The sequence below is a fragment of the Diabrotica undecimpunctata genome, chromosome 7 (genome assembly GCF_040954645.1).
Source record: "Diabrotica undecimpunctata isolate CICGRU chromosome 7, icDiaUnde3, whole genome shotgun sequence".
Taxonomy (NCBI): Eukaryota; Metazoa; Arthropoda; class Insecta; order Coleoptera; family Chrysomelidae; genus Diabrotica; species Diabrotica undecimpunctata.
Genome location: NC_092809.1, coordinates 70,920,469 through 70,937,266, shown reverse-complemented (window position 1 = coordinate 70,937,266; position 16,798 = coordinate 70,920,469). Strand labels below are relative to the sequence as shown.

At 31.5% G+C, this 16,798-nt stretch overlaps 1 protein-coding gene across 4 annotated transcripts in view; it reads left to right on the top strand.

Annotated features, from left to right (window-relative positions):
• LOC140445476 (casein kinase I-like) overlaps nucleotides 1–12,940 on the top strand; it is a 98,139-nt gene extending 85,199 nt beyond the window's left edge. For all 4 annotated transcript variants that reach the window (XR_011951401.1, XM_072537514.1, XM_072537515.1 and 1 more), the window contains one exon: nucleotides 6,450–12,940. Coding sequence is in view for 2 of the 4 variants with exons in the window: in XM_072537514.1 (XP_072393615.1) it covers nucleotides 6,450–6,463 (14 nt within the window). In the remaining 2 variants the exon portion in view is untranslated. The remainder of the gene's footprint in view (nucleotides 1–6,449) is intronic.
• Nucleotides 12,941–16,798: the final 3,858 nt, after the last annotated feature.

Below are 16,798 nucleotides of genomic sequence, written 5' to 3'. Positions count from 1 at the left end.
AATTTTTACTATTAAGATGTGAACGGAGCAGCTGTTTTACCCTTCGTATGTACTCTGAAGTTAATTCGGTTTTTATTTGTTTGTGGTCAATTGCTTGCTTGCTTTTCTCCCCGATATTTGTACATGTCATTTTCATCCATAGCCTCAATGTTTTGCCCATTTTGTATATCAAATCCTCCGGGCTGAACCTTTCCTCTGACTATATTCAAAACACGGCACTTGTCTAACCCGAAGTGCATACTAATATCATTAGAGAATGTTTCTACAATTTTAAGCATGATCTAAGTGATTTCGAGTGGAAGCCATTGTCTTAAAAAGTCACGATATTATCATCGACTTTATATATTCTTATTATATCTACAAACCTTTCATGCGGCACTGAGTCAAACGCTTTCTTGTAGTCAAGAATTTTGTTGTGTGCGCCTGGTTAGAAATGACTGGAGTCGATAATAAGTTATTCTTTGCAGCCCGTGGAACCCTTAGCGCATCCTTTCAGTTGAGGTTCTATGATATTGTTTAAAGCGCAGTGTTGGTAGTTACGCTGGGCTACACAGGATGTGACCAATTTATACAAAGTTGGAAGACACATAATTGGGCGGTACTTGGCTGGATCTTGGATATTATTTTGATCCTTCGGTATTAAATAAGTTGTTTTCACTGAGTTAGGAATGATATTATTTCCTACGGATTAGAAATAACATGATTAATTAATGCTGATAAGCACTCGTGAGCACTCCAGAACTTCTTAAGTCAGAAGTTTTGACCTCTGTGTGGTCCAGGAGATCCAGTTATGAAGCTCTTTGAGGATATTGAAGACTTCTGTTGTGAAGGGTTTATAGAGAGTAGTACGGTGTTGACAGTTGTGCGTTGTATCTTCTATCCATCCAGCATAGGTGTTAAAAACAGGTGGTGTGGAAAGTTGATTTCCCCAAAACTCCTGAATTTCTTCTTGGCTTGGGTATGATTTATTGGCACTTTCTGCAGTGGAATTGTTTCCGATAGAACGCCTTCTCGCCATGCTCAAAAAGCGCATTATTGCATTTTCGGCTGTTCCTGACTTTGTACCTTCTTAGCCGTCCTTAATAAACGAAGAGTTTTTGTTTTAATGTATCCAGCCACTGTTGGGCTGTGTTGTTTTCTGGATCATATTACGAGTGTCTTGCAGTGCTCAGCATTATTTCTTCAGCTCTTGGTATTGTTTGGCTCGCTGGTGATTGTTCTTGTTGTTGGGTTGTAACTGATTATATGACAGGGGCCCGCCTCCCGCATGCTGTCACGTCCAGCGCCGGCTCCAGACGTGCCCTGATCAGATATTATTATTATCCTCAAAAGTGTTTAAAAAATATTAGTTTTGGTTTAACTTTGTCGTAGAATTTATTTAATTCAGAAACAATTTACAAACTAATCTTTTTCTATATTATCTTTCATTCAAAAAATCACTGCTGATTACCAATTACCTTACCTAACATCTATCACCATTTAACACGTTCATTGGCAAAAGTGTATATCATAAAAATACTTGTCTGAATCGGCTGAAATAATTTACTGAAAACGGAGTGTCACTGGTCACGCTCAGTGGCGTGACCTGTATGTGGTACTTGGTTGTCAATAACGCCGAGAAGCGTAATCAACAACCAAAGTGTTACAGGATCTACCTAACATTAAAATGTACAGTGTTACGGCATCGAGTTTTGTATTGATCTTTAATTACTAGTCTGGACATGCTAAATAGAAAAATCTACTATATATGACCTATATAAACTACATGTAAACTTAAATTAGTAGCATTTTTATTAGTGGAAAACCCTATATTCAAAACATCATTTAAATAACATTGATCTCTGTATTAACAAAGTTCATCATGTAGTCCAGGAATATGAGGGTTTCCTCAGGACACCAATAAACAACAAGTTATTTAGTAGAGTATACGAGCAAAACCTATAGTTTGCTCCTAAAATCTGGTTGTTGTTTTTGTTTTTTTTTTATTTTTACTTGTCAATAGTTTTTTAAAATGGCGGATTATAGAAGTCTATAAGTGCGACAAAAAAGAATAAGCCACAGTTTTACTTTTTGTGCAATTTATTGTTAATTTTATAAAGTTGATTTTCTTTACACTTATTTGAGTTTATAGAGCAACAAACAACTGTAGAGACTTTTGTAAACCTCTATTTTAAAGGTCTATTGATGAGTGAAGATAAAATAATTTTTAAACCTCTAAGTAAACGTTTACAGCCAAAAAAAAATCAAAAAGTACACATTTTTACGTTTTTTGTTAATAACAAAAAAGCTACAACCAAATTTTCGTGACACTCTTTGATACAGGTATCGCGTGATAATAGGGACAATATCACATGTATTCAGCTTTTATGTCCAACGATAATATGCATAAACTATTAGATCTACATGAATTCTACAAGCACCAAGTTGAAGGGTAAGTCTTATTTTATACAATTAAATCATTTAGCCAAAAAAAATGTATGTTATATATTGTAATCCAGGTTTATAAAAGTACTGCGATTTTAAGCTTATAAACATTTAAAATAACTAATTTTTTGTTCGACATATTGGCATTTTTACACGAATTAAAAAAAAAACTACAAATAAATATATTTAATGGTTTCCCTCATGTATACCTGGTAACTGCACTGATGTTGGACTTATTGGTCCGAAAACGTTCTGTGAGGTAACCCGAAACAGCAATTTTAGAATATATAGTATTTTTCATATAAAAATGCGTGCACGTCACAATTTATATAAATTGACGTCACTTATAGCTAGAGTTCAAATTTTCCTAACACAGCTAATAATACGAAACCCATACAAACTGCTCGATCTTTCATAGGCGTCTACATGGTATAATAATCAGTAAAATGTAATCATCATTATATTGGGAATTTTAGAATTATATTGATTAAATAACCAAAAACATTCGTTATTATTAATAATATAAATTTTATTAAATAACTAAGTCTAATATTCCACAAAATAATAATTTTAATTAAATATATTAGACAATTGTACGCAACTGGTACGAAAATACTTCAAATTTTTTGACAGTTCAGCGTGTGGTAAAATTGTTTAAAGTGTTGCCGCTTTTTTAGAGTAAGAATTTTGTTTATGTTTTGATTTCTTACACAATTTGATCATAATAAATTATAATATTAATAAATTGTATTTATAAATACATATTAAATTTAGATTAATATCGTTAAAAACTAATTATTGTTGTGTAATGTGATTGTGCTATTCCAAAACAACTAAATAGTCTGTAGAAAGCTGATAGGCTTTCGTATAAGATAGATTATTTTGAACAAGAAATAATGGCGGGACGTTTTTATTATTAATGCTTTAAAAGTGGTAAGTTTAAAATTTAGAATATATAATTTTGTATTAAAATGTTTTCTTATGTATTTTAATATGTTGCAGTAATCTTAAAACTAAGTGTATTTACTGTTAATATAATAGTTTGACAAATAGTTGATTGACACTTTCAAAATTCCTCACTTACTAACTATTCCGATGTTTTGGCAACGCTGTGGGGTTCTGACGTCGTAAATCTTGAATGACGTGCACGCATTTTTATATGAAAAATACTATATATATACCTTTTATAAAAAAAAATTAAAATAAAAGTTTTTATGATTCATGGTATACAGCCAAACTACAGTAATTTCATTTTCCTTGTGGATTGTAATTATGCTAATTATATGCACAGATTAATTCCATAATTTTTATTTATAATTGTACAAAGTTTACAACAATTAATTTTTGTAAAATAGATTTGTAATGTTTTTGAGAAACAGTCATTAAAAAAATAATAAGCACAATTCAAAAAAAAATTAACTCCGATTTGATTTTCAAATAAAAAATTTATTGTTAAAAGGTATGATTTATAACTATACCACGTTGCTTATTATTTTGTAACCTTTTCTACTAATAATAATCAGAGAAAAGTAAAATTTTGCAAAATAAATATTTATTTTATATTGTTTAAACAAATTGCTGGGTTAAATAAACAATTCACAAATTAACTAAATTTATTTTTATGATCTATGACGCGAGGTACCCCTAATTGAAAAAAAAAACATCAATTTTCGTTGATTAGAACTGGGGCTATTGCAACTTTTATAAATTTAAATTTATGAATTCAATTTAAGAAATAGTAAAATCGCTAGTATATAATAGTAGAGTCGCTTTTAAACCCTTTAGCTTTGGCGCATCATGGACGGATAATTTTTAAAGAAATGGTTCATAAATTTGTTTTTCTAAACTTAGACAATCTTTCAAATGGTTCTTTTTAAATTTCTTATCTTTTATAAACAAAGCCCCAGGCTAACTCGGGTAGGAAATTATCTTTTATTTTGAATTCGTATAAAAATACCAACGAACATGGCGAATAAAAAATTAACTTTCTACATGTTACTGCGTTTGAATTATTTTAATTGGTTATAAGTTTAAAATCTCAGTACTTTTGCAAACTTTTTTTACAATATTTAACATAAAACCTTTTTCTTCAATTTGGTGCTTTCAAAATTTATGTAGTCCCAATAGTTTACGCATAATAACTTAGTTATTATGCGTAAACAAGCATAGTTGTGGATAAAAACTTTTTGGGATAAACAATTTCAATTTTGCAATAACCAGTAAGTGGAACTTTTTGAAATTTTTAAAGCTGGATAATCACGCAAAATCGATTTTTTTTTGCATTTTTAGAAAAGTTATTTATAATTTTCAGACTAATAAACTTTGCAAGCACCAAAAATATGATAGTAGGAGGAACTAGATTTCCCCATAAAATGATACACAAAGGAACATGGAAATTACCTGATAACGAAACAGTTAACCTGATAGATCACATCCTAATAGATGCAAGGCATTCTTTCGCCTTCATGGATGTCAGAAGCTACCGAGGTCCAAACATAAATAGTGACCACTTTCTTGTAATGGCAAACATCAGAGGAAGGATATCAAACCTAAAGAAGGATAAACAAGATATAAAACAAGACAGAATTAATGTTGATAATCTGTGCATTGAAACCGTTGCGAGAGAGTATAGGAGAGGATAAGGAAATAGAGAGCCTGGAAGCGGGGGAATATCTAGAGGAATTGTGGACAAAGTGTAGAAACATAATAACTGAGAAGGCATCGGAAATATTGGGGAACACCAAACCAGCTAAACAAAACGAATCGTTTGACGAGGAGTGCCAAGAAGCAACAGGTAACAAAAATACCTAAAGACATATCAAGCTAAATGCTCAAGAAGAATAAAGGAGGAATACCGGACCCTAAGAAGGGAAGAAAAAAGATTACATAGAAGAAAAGTAAAAGGTAATTTGAAGAAAAGCAGTTAGAAAACAGAATGGAATAAAATGAGTAAAGAGTTTAAACCAAGAATAGAGAGCTGTAAGGATGGAGAAGGAAATGGGGTCCAGGAAGTGATACGGCCTCAATATTGAACCGATGACTTGAATTTTTCGAAGCAAAAATTAACGGCCATTATATTGAAGAAGCAGATAACTCCGTAGCAGATCAAAATGATTGGAATCTATTTAATCCAAACGGAAGACCACCTTCCACTGAAGATGTTGCCCAATCCATTAAAAAGCTTAAAAATAATAAAGCCCCAGGAACTGATCAAATTTGTAGTGCAAGCACTGCATAAACTTTTACTTCTTGTCTGGCAAAGAAAAGAAGTAAAAGTGAGATTCACGCCTTGAGACCATTCACCGTGCCCTGTGAATGGTCTCAAGGCGTGATATGCCCGTTACATAAAAAAATCAGCTCCAGTGTGACAACTACAGAGGTATAACCCTGTTAACAACTGCTTACAAAATACTAGCAAATATTCTCTACGAAAGGCTACAATTTTACAGAGTTGGCATATGTGGAAAATACCAGGCCGGATTTACTCCAGAAAAATCAACAATTGACCAGATTCATTCAATACGACAGATCCTCGAGAAAACATTAGAATTTAACATTGAAATCCATCATCTATTGAAATGACAGAAGTGTTATTTTTGCAATAATTATGCGTTTTCAGTAAAATTCTCTCACTTTTCCATATAAGTTACTCTTCATCTTTAGTATTTGAAATCAAATAGCGATCTTACATTGTTTATATATTGTTTATAAATAAAAAATGAAGTTTAATCTTTTGCATATTTTGTTTATTACATATCACTAAATTTATCAAACGCAGTTGTTAGATACCCGTATCAATGAGTGTCATGGGAAATTGTAAGTTCCCTGATCTATTCAGTTTTTGTTTGAATATAACTCTAGTACCTAAATCACTTGTTGGTTTCCTGTTAAAATTGGTGACCCAGTAGGGTAATTTTTTGTTCATATCTCTGGACTAATACATTTTGGGTAAAATAACGGCATGGTTTTCTTATTATTTGAAAATTAAATACACATTACTAATCCAGTGTTTATTTTATTTCTAGGCGGCAATCGTTAACCCAACACTCGGCATCGATTGAGCTAATCTGCATATGGTTGGTTGACCTATTTCAGTCTTTAAAAAAACAAAAGACGTCTGACTCTTTTATATAAAAATTAAATTTTATTATAAGTGAGCATATACGAATTATTATTTACATTATCTACACGTCGTTTTAACGGATATTGTATAAAATATAATAAAATAACAAAAAATATACTGAAGATGGCGACCGCTTACAAAACAGGTCGTAGTCTTGGATAACGAATGTGAGTCGAATGCTGTGCGGGAGTGAATGCAAGTCAGGCTGTATTATTTAAATATTCTTAGGTAGTATAACATGTAATTCGGATTCGAGATAATAAGTGAGTACGTAAATGTCAGACCAGTCTGTTCTTTAAAAAATGCAAGATTGGGACCAGTCTCCAGGATATTATTCAAATATCTACACGTAGATTTTATCAAAGTTAAATTTCATTGCTATTGCCGATAAATAAATCTTCATTATTGAACTTAATGATCCAGTTGTTTGCACGCCACTTATTCTTAAACAATGTATCACCAATATCATCGATCATTATGTCTAGTTCGTTGTATCTCCGCTAGGAGATTCCACTATCTTATTTATTTTCTTCTCAAAATTACTCTTTTGAAAATTTTTGCACTGTGAATTTTCGATTCCACATAAATTATCGCTGTCATCCCTTTCGCCCCAACCATAAGCTGCATTTCTGTAATCGTTCAGTTATTTGTACATGGTGGAGATGTTTATTCGTTTACTTATTTGCTCCTGTAGTTATTAATGCCCCTAAGTTTTATTATTGGTATTTGCATTATATTTTTTCATCAATTGTTGTCTGGTATATAACAGTTATTATCTGCTAAATATAACTTTTTATCAAATTTGGTAATTTTTTGATAAAGTTTGCACAACGTTTTATTCAACAGAATTCTGGAGACTGGTCTCGTATTCATTCTTCTGAGTACTGTACATATTTTCAGATTTTTCGATTTTTTTTTTCTAGACTGTATAGTTCGATTAGTTTATATGAACTCTGAAATGATACTATATAATAAAAATGTGGAATAGTTAACTAGTATTGTAACTAAAATTTCTCGCAATTATCGAGGAAGCTAAATATCGTTTGTGTATTTTTTTAGAACAAGCTGTGGGGTAAATATGTATGCATCTGATATCAAAAAAAGTATAAAACCCAGTTAGATAATAGTGGTTAATATCAATAGTGTAGTATAGCCTAAAAGGCAAGGCGTATATCGAGATGCGAGTAACGCTTGTAAGGAGACATTTTGACAATTAAAGTGGCATTTATCAGCAAGACAATTTGTTGTAATATGTGCTACAGACAGATAACAGATGGACAAAATGGATACTGGAATGGAAATCTGCATGTCAAAAATAACGTAATTACATCACAGATTTTGCAAAATGTCACCTCAAAAGTATCACTTGCGTCTCCATAAGCAGCTTGCCAAAGACTTGTTGCGTGTGTCTTGTTTTATCGACTTGAATAATGCCAAATTATAACTATTATTAAATACCAAAAGTAAGCAAGAAAACTAATAAAATCTTCAATAATGACATTGTTTGATGTTTATTATATAAATCTAATGTTATTAATTAAACCATATATCTAAACTATAATAAAGAGTTCCGTTAATTTGACACAATTGTATTATCAATATTTTTTTTAGTTTAATAACTCTGCCATTTTTCAATTAATGTATGAATATGTTAGGCAAACATGGATAAATATTAAAATATAAATAACAATGCAATACACTGTATCAATATTTAAATACACATTAATTTTTTAAACCATTAGTTATTTTTCTTCTTTTTTCCAGTGTTTTTACTATCCTCCTATTCCATATTTCTCTAAAATAAATTTGTGAGCCTGTTAGAGGCTCATGCAAGGACAGCTCACCCATTGTAACGTGGCCGGTGAGGGAATCGTATATCGCTACCTTGGAAGAAGACCGTCATATGTCAAAATGCGACAATTTTTAGAAATGGCAATTTAAAAAATCTCATGAAACTTTACCCATAACTGCGAACATACTAATATTTTGGCTTTGATGTGTACTAGCCTGTAAAAATCTATAGTCAATCCCATACTTCTTAAATGCTATTTTCGGCCATAAAATTTTTGAGTTGTGACGTTTTTTTTATTAAGTGTGTTTGGTGTTTTGAGATAAATCACTTCTTTATTAAAATTGTTTGACAAGTGTGTATAGTGTAAAAACTAAAAATATTATTCTGCAGTAAATTATCGTTAAAAAATATGTTTCTTCATTTGAAAATTAATTCTTGTTTTTGACAGAAGTCAATTTTAGCATGAATCTATCCCTAAATCCTTGAGACATTTTTTTAATCTGAAATAATTCCAAGTGGATTTTTTAAAGAAGGATAAGTCGACATAGATTGTAGTAGGTTCAAAAAGTTCTAATGAATTTTCTAAAATACCGAGATAACTGAAAAGAATACTACAACTCATTTTAAACACAATCTCAACTTCTAAGACTGACTAACACAACTCAAAATAATACATTATTCGTCACAGAAAGTATTGTATTATCTTATTGTGTTTTTGAGAAAGGATAGCATATCTCAAAAGATGACAATATCGTGCAAAATGTCAATGTCAACCCAACTTTTTGATTAACAATAACGACACTTCTACCATGTCACAGCCATGGACATAAACTACCTTTTTTCACTTTATTGGAGATATGACAGTCTTCTTCCAAGTTAGCGATATGCTCCAATTAAATATGTAAAGTGAACACAAACGTGAAGGAGGGGGCATGCCACAGCCACCAGTGAGCTACAATACTAGCTGATCATATCCGCATTCTTCTCTTTCAGCTCCAATTTACACAAGGACCTCTTTTGGCTAAATTAATAAATGTTTTGGCAGATGATAGCAGTATTTCTAAAGTTCAATAATTTTTTGATTGGCCATTTACAGCTACTACACATTGCAACAATTCTATCAGTTTTGCTTTAATGCAAATATTTTTTATCAAAAATGCGTATTAAAGTGAAATACTTCTAATTATTAAAGTATCAAATAAAAATATCAATAGCAGCTTAATAGACTTAATTGTCAGAACCATGTGATTTTATTTGAATACTTAAAAAACAGGTAAAATAATTCGTTTTATTACATTTCTTTATTAACGAATGTTTTTGATGGCAGATGCATACATAAGTTTGGATCTCTGAATGAAAAAAGAGCTACATTGTAAAAAAAATTACTATCCTTAACGTATCCATGTTTATTTTATAATGTAGCGGAAATGTGGTGTTCTCGTATTTGTTTATTTATCACGAACTGATAATCTTAAGAATTGCCAATTGTCTTGTTTTCGCAGTGTTCTGGCACCGTTTTTGTTTTATATTGTGGTGTCGGGCGGCTGCCGCATTTGAACAGGACAATGATCATCATTTTCACAATAATATTTAGATCGCAGGGCAATGAATCATAAAGTAATATCAGTTTTTGTTTAATTTGATTAGGAATATAAACAAAATCATTAACTACTTTATTTTTTAGGAAACCACTATTATTTTTATTTTTGATTTCCAACTCCAAAACAATTCTTATAATACTATACCTATTAATTAATTTTCAAAAATAAAGTAGTTACAGAAATCTGTCTTCTATAAAGTTGCTGCGCTCAACCACTGTTTCGAGCGATTTGGATCTTTTTTCTGTTTGCTGTACAGGTGTGAACGCCACGCTGCTCACTAATATGTTAGTGTTGGTAAAATAATGCCCTTTACAATTATATTTTTTGTCTTTTTCGTAGTGTTAGTTACATGAGACGTTAATGTTAGCCTCCTGTCTAACGTGACTCAGATATTTAGCTTCGTTGGTCCGTTCATTTTGGAAATAGAAAATTTTAACTGGAGATTTTCGGTTTTTGAACATTACTGACTGAGATTTCTCAGGATTTACTGCAATCTTCCACTGTATGTATCAGTTTTCTAGCTCTTATAGAGCAAGTTGTAAATATCTAACTAGTGTGTTTGGTTGGGTGCTTCTGGTTGTTATTGATCTCAATATACTGCAGGCCAACATAAATATTTTCGACTATTGTCATCCCAAGATAACTTTTTAATTACAGAAATCTGTCTTCTATAAAGTTGCTGCGCTCAACCACTGTTTTCGAGCGATTTCGATCTTTTTTCTGTTTGCTGTACAGGTGTGAACGCCACGCTGCTCACTAATATGTTAGTTTGGTAAAATAATGCCCTTTACAATTATATTTTTTGTCTTTTTCGTAGTGTTAGTTACATGAGACGTTAATGTTAGCCTCCTGTCTAACGTGACTCAGATATTTAGCTTCGTTGGTCCGTTCATTTTGGAAATAGAAAATTTTAACTGGAGATTTTCGGTTTTTGAACATTACTGACTGAGATTTCTCAGGATTTACTGCAATCTTCCACTGTATGTATCAGTTTTCTAGCTCTTATAGAGCAAGTTGTAAATATCTAACTAGTGTGTTTGGTTGGGTGCTTCTGGTTGTTATTGATCTCAATATACTGCAGGCCAACATAAATATTTTCGACTATTGTCATCCCAAGATAACTTTTTAATTACAAATGTTGTTGACCTTTAATCAATATGAAGAACCTAGTGATCTGAATTGAATAATTTTCGTGTAAATTCTTGTTTTCTTTTGGCCTTACGTAAGGCGCTCTTCACTCATGTTCAATAGTTGTAACGCTCACTCTTGTTCCTCTTAGCGAAATCCACACATATCTGCTACCAGTTTGATATTATGTAGGCAGTACAAGAGACAGTGACCAGTCATCAGCCGAGACATTATCTTAAATATGCTGTCTGGAAAAGTTGGTTTGTCGGGGTTAAATCAGGGAAACCACCTGATTCTTTTCCAAAGATGTCGGAAGGGATCATCGTTATGTATTTGTTATTTACAACGCAAAAATCACAACAAATAGCGTTCCTCAATCAAGTCTTACGATGACTTTCAGGTAAATCCCTTATAATTATGTTTGTAAAAAAAAATATTTTTGTAGATTGTTTCGACTTTACGATGATACTTTATGAGAAATTGCCCTGTACATTAGAAACCCGTATGGATGCAAAAATCATTCAGTTTTCGGCGTTTTATAGCTTGTAGCCAAACAAGCATGAAAGTTAAAAATAGAATTTGTATTTTTGTGATAATTTCTTATCTATTTTGTGTTTGTTTGGTTACCGTTAAATTATGGAAAACTTGTATATCCGTACTGGTTCCCGAATTATTTCTAGATCAAAAATGTTTGATTATCTTACGTTTTGTACACGCGATTTTCTAGTTTTATGCAGATTAATGTTGTAATAAGTTCACATTTTCGTGTTATCCAGCAAAGTGGTTGCATATCGTAATTATTAATTTTATTTATGCTCCTTATTCCTCCAATAAAGATATTCTTTAAATTTGAAGTATGTGTTAAATCAATTTTTTATTCAATGTTACTAAAACAATCCGATTCAAGAACATGGAAAATGATTGGGAGAAATAATTCAAAAAGCCAAAATATAGCAGGACTACTAAAAGAGAAAAAATCCCCTATACACAACGCACCTGAGTGCGGACTATTCCGAACCAAATAATATAGAAGCATGTACAGTTTACACACATTACACAAATAATTGCTGCTTTAGTGGGGAAAATGTCCACAACAATTAACATTTGCTATTATCTGCTAGATATAAAAACGAATAACTTACAATCCACGTAAATTTGAGATAATAAAATCACTAACATTTAGTCATAGTTATAACATTTATTGTAAGAACTGCCATGATTCTAGTGCAATGTGAACACACGACTACTATGTTGTCGCAGTGTATTATCGATCATATTATGGACTGCGACTATGACAAGATGCAGTTGGTTAGTTGTGATATCGGTAGAATGTTGTAAAAATCGCAAATTACTTAATTTCTCCTCGCTAATGCCTATAGCTGCTGTTATTAATTAAATATATTGATTTAGCATGGTGATTTGATAAAAGTTTATTATTTCTTGTTGGAGCGAGACTGGTGCAACTAGAAAAAATATTGTTGATCTTGAGATAATCGTTCTAATTGTTGAATGTAAATCATCTATCATAACTCTCTATTAATTTTTAATTTAATTTGTAAATGTAAAATTGTGAAAAAATGATTCTGTAGCTGCAACATTCAGTAACTGCCATGATAAATATTTAACTTTCGAAATTCAGTGTAAAATAAATGTGTGTAATAATACAACTACTACTATTACAACAATTTGCAAGTTTAGTTTTTATCATTGTTAATTATGTATTATCAATTTCTCATTATTTTTTAGTAGCTTTTTAAAATAGTTATTTCAGGCGATGGCCGGATAATTTAAGTTGATAACAAAAGTTCAGTTCCGCATTTGTAATTTCAAATGTTACAGTGGGGAATCGCAGGAATAAAATAATAAAAAATGCATTATCAGTCTTTTTTTAATCCCTTTCTTTTTTCAATCCTAAAAACGTTAACCATTTTTATTTCATATTGAATTCAATATGAAATTAAATGAATGCAATGTGCAATTAATTCAGAATTATTAAAAACAACTGTTAGAGACGAATAACAATAAATACTTCCAACTATTTTTCTAATGGCTGCAGACAATTAAATGTTTTCAGTTATGTTGGACTTCATAGTTTCGTTCGTAGATTGACGTCACCAAATGAGTCAGGTTCATGAAATTTTTTAGACGAATACCTCAGTATAAAAAAAGAGATAGTTGAAAATAATATTACATACAGGTCTCTGATATTCTTAAGTCAGAGGTGAGAAACCTTTTTAATCAACGGGCCAATTTAAATTTTAAAATTGTTTGGCGGGCCACACATAAAGTAACACTTATTAATTTGCAAAAGTTCAGAAAAAAAAATTAAAGATTTCATAAACAAATTTTAATGCAAAATCAATACAAACAAGACAAGAACAAAAAAAAACTAATTTGCTTGAAATTTTTAATGTGAAATTTGGCATTGTTTTTTCGATGCAAGCTTATCAATATCAGCAGGAATTGATGAGATAGCAGCTTTCTAATCGTGCATCACTCAGTCTTGATCGGTGGTCATTTTTGATTAATTTCAATTAAAAAAAATTTAATTAACTTTGAATAAAAAAAATCTAATATTACGTTTTTGGCAATAATATTGCATCTATATACTATATACATCTATATTTCCTTTCACTGGTCCTCCAGGAAGTGTGTCTTATAATCAGCCAATTTTAAATTTCCAGACTGCTCTGGTATCATAAAAATATAAACTACATAGATGAAAATATAACATAAAACTACATTAATTTATAATATTAGTTCGTACAGTATTTTATATTCGATTGTATTTATATTTTATTTTATAACATTGATGAGAGAAATTCGATAAAATAAATTTAATTTTAGGAATGCTTTGTGGGCCGCATAAACATGTTTAGCGGGCTCTGTGTTTTGCACATGCCTGTCTTAATTCATATATAGTGGATATAGTTAATGAAAAATATGTATCGATATACTGTCAAATTGGCCTGTTTCTTTTTAAATAAACAAATGCCAAAGTCTGAATATGTAGTTTTTTGAGCAATTAGAAGCAATTTTTGTCTCGAGGAACTATTGTATTATGACGAGAAGGTTAATTTGAATTTTCACTTGTTCAAATCTATCAATAATTTGCTGAGATACTTGCAAAAAACTTTTTGTACTATTTAATAAATTTTACAATAATGGCCGTAAGTATCATACCTCGATAATAAGGCTATTATGTGTGTACGTTATAGTCAAACCTAGAAACTCGGGCTCTCCTAGGTTTGACTACTCAATTCCCAGGTCTAACTTACGGATTTGACTAAAGAATTTTCGTCAAACCTAGCAGACTAATTTGGCCAGGCAGATGTTGAAACTTAATTTCATGAAATCGGGGTTTGACCAGTCAAACTCACATCAGGTATTAAAACGTCATAATTTGTTATCATCGTCATTAGAAATAGAGTTTTCGACAACATTAGTTATATCAGCTGATAAAACTTTATGCCAAAATGACATGGCAGAATGCTGTTCGAAAATCCTAGCTTAAAAGTAATTTAACATATTTTAACTTCTCTTACTTAATTAAATGGCATAAGGTCTCTCTGTTTGGCTTAAGAGATGACCATTTTCTTTCCGTTTTGACAGTATGTGAAAACATGGAAAAATCCTAGTAGTTGGACTTGCAACCCACTCTGCTCACTGTTATTTCTATGATTTTAAAATCCATTTTGTGCCTACTAACCGATAGTTTCCATTCATGAGTAAACCAGTACTCGTTGCTAACAAATCATTTTCAGTTTTTTTTAATGTTTTTTTCTACTCTTCCAAATTCCTACCCGATCTACTTTCTACTGGCAAATAACTTGTTCATGATCTTTTTTCTTGCGGTACGACTCATGTAAGACCTCTTCTTCAACACTAGCCATTATAGTTATATACACAAATAAACAAAAAAAAATGCACCTTTGTAGCACAACGTGTACACATCAACTACAAGTAAACACCCATGGTGAATCAAGTTACTTGCGCCCATAGTTTGACCAGGCCGATTTAAGACGCCTTGCAAATAAAACTAGTAGGGAGACTTTTTGAAAATGAAAATACATTTTTCAAATGGTATATAAATAAATCATTTTGGTGCAAAAAACTTTATTCTAGGCCTGAAGAAATCTGTAACGTCTTTGTGGCGATAATATATTTTATCGTCTAGAGTACGCCTATGTGTTAAACAAAACATGTTTTTGTTCCGTCTCGAATAGTATAGTTCGACTCGAAAAGTCGAAACTGAAAGACAGCTAACCATTCTCGACGCCTTGAGTTGAGAATATCTGACCTTGGGGACAGGTGAGTTGAACGTGTCCCAAATCCTTCCGAACCCAGTCGATCTGGCGCGTTGAGCGATATTGACAATCCTTCCTCTGGCTGCGTTGAACGATATTGGCGTATTCTTTCTATCTGGTGCGTTGAACTAGATAGACATCCTTATCCCTGTCCAAGTACTCGTTCTGCGTTGAGGTACGAGTACGACCTCAATTCCTCGATCGCCGTATCTTAGTTTACCATATCGAATATCGTCACACCCATCTATCGAAATAAATAAATAGTACGTCATTGTATTCAGTAGACACTTAACGATAATTACTTTTTCATTTGTATATGTAAATTCGAAATAAATGCCTATACAAACGAATCCTGTTTTCTCTGGCTGAATTATATTATCCGACCTCACATCTTTAATAAAATTTAAAAAATCGGAATTTTGGATTTAAGACCCTTTCGAAATAAGCTCTTTAATTATTATTTACATGCAAATTTGGTTTGGGTAAGTACCTATATGAATTTTATTTATCTCAAATATATGAAATGGGAATACCTAGACCGTCATCGTCAGCTGTGAAAGAAGATACTTCAATCGGAGAAAAAAATAAGGATCACCATACTGACAAAGCCCCTAGACCGTCGTCACTAAGAGCTGAACAAAAATGTCTGCCAATTGCGATTAGAAATACTGTGACCATACCTATTCCCAGCTTTGATAGAGCATAGAGCCAAATTAAGATCCTCGAAATGCTTTGGGTATCATACAAAATAAAATAGTTGACGGTTTATAGAAAGTAGGGATGACACACGAAACAATAAACACTTTTCGATGAATCAAATAAGAGAATGTAAGGAGAATTTTCTTAATTTCGAAGAATTTCTTATAATTTTGAAGATCATTTTTGATTGCAGTAGCATTTTATAAAGCCTTGTCCCCCAAATTTATAATATTTTGAGCTGATTTCTCTTAAAGACAGCTGAACGTTGGGCACAGCTTCGAAATTAAGAAATATCTTTACATTATTTTATTTGATTAATCGAAAAAATTTCGTTTCGTGGCGCTCAGTATTTTACTGTAGTGAAACAGCAATACAACGCCAGTAGAGAAGCCCAGAGCTTTAAAAACGGACATTGCTTTGTTAATATACCTACATTATTGTAATATATAATACAGATAATAAATATCCAAATTCAATAATTCTTTTTATTTCTTTTTTTTTTAATTAATTTACTAACTTACATATCTCTGGATAAATGAAAGAATAGATGGATGGATGTACTAGTCATTGCTTTTGTTAATGTAATTATGCACATAAGTAGGCAGTTAGTAATTAATTAAATAAAAAATTTTCACTCGTGGTAGAAAAGAGAGAAGAAAAGTTCTTAAAAGACAATCAACCCACCTAGACCTAATAACCTAAATAGACTGTAATATCACAGTAT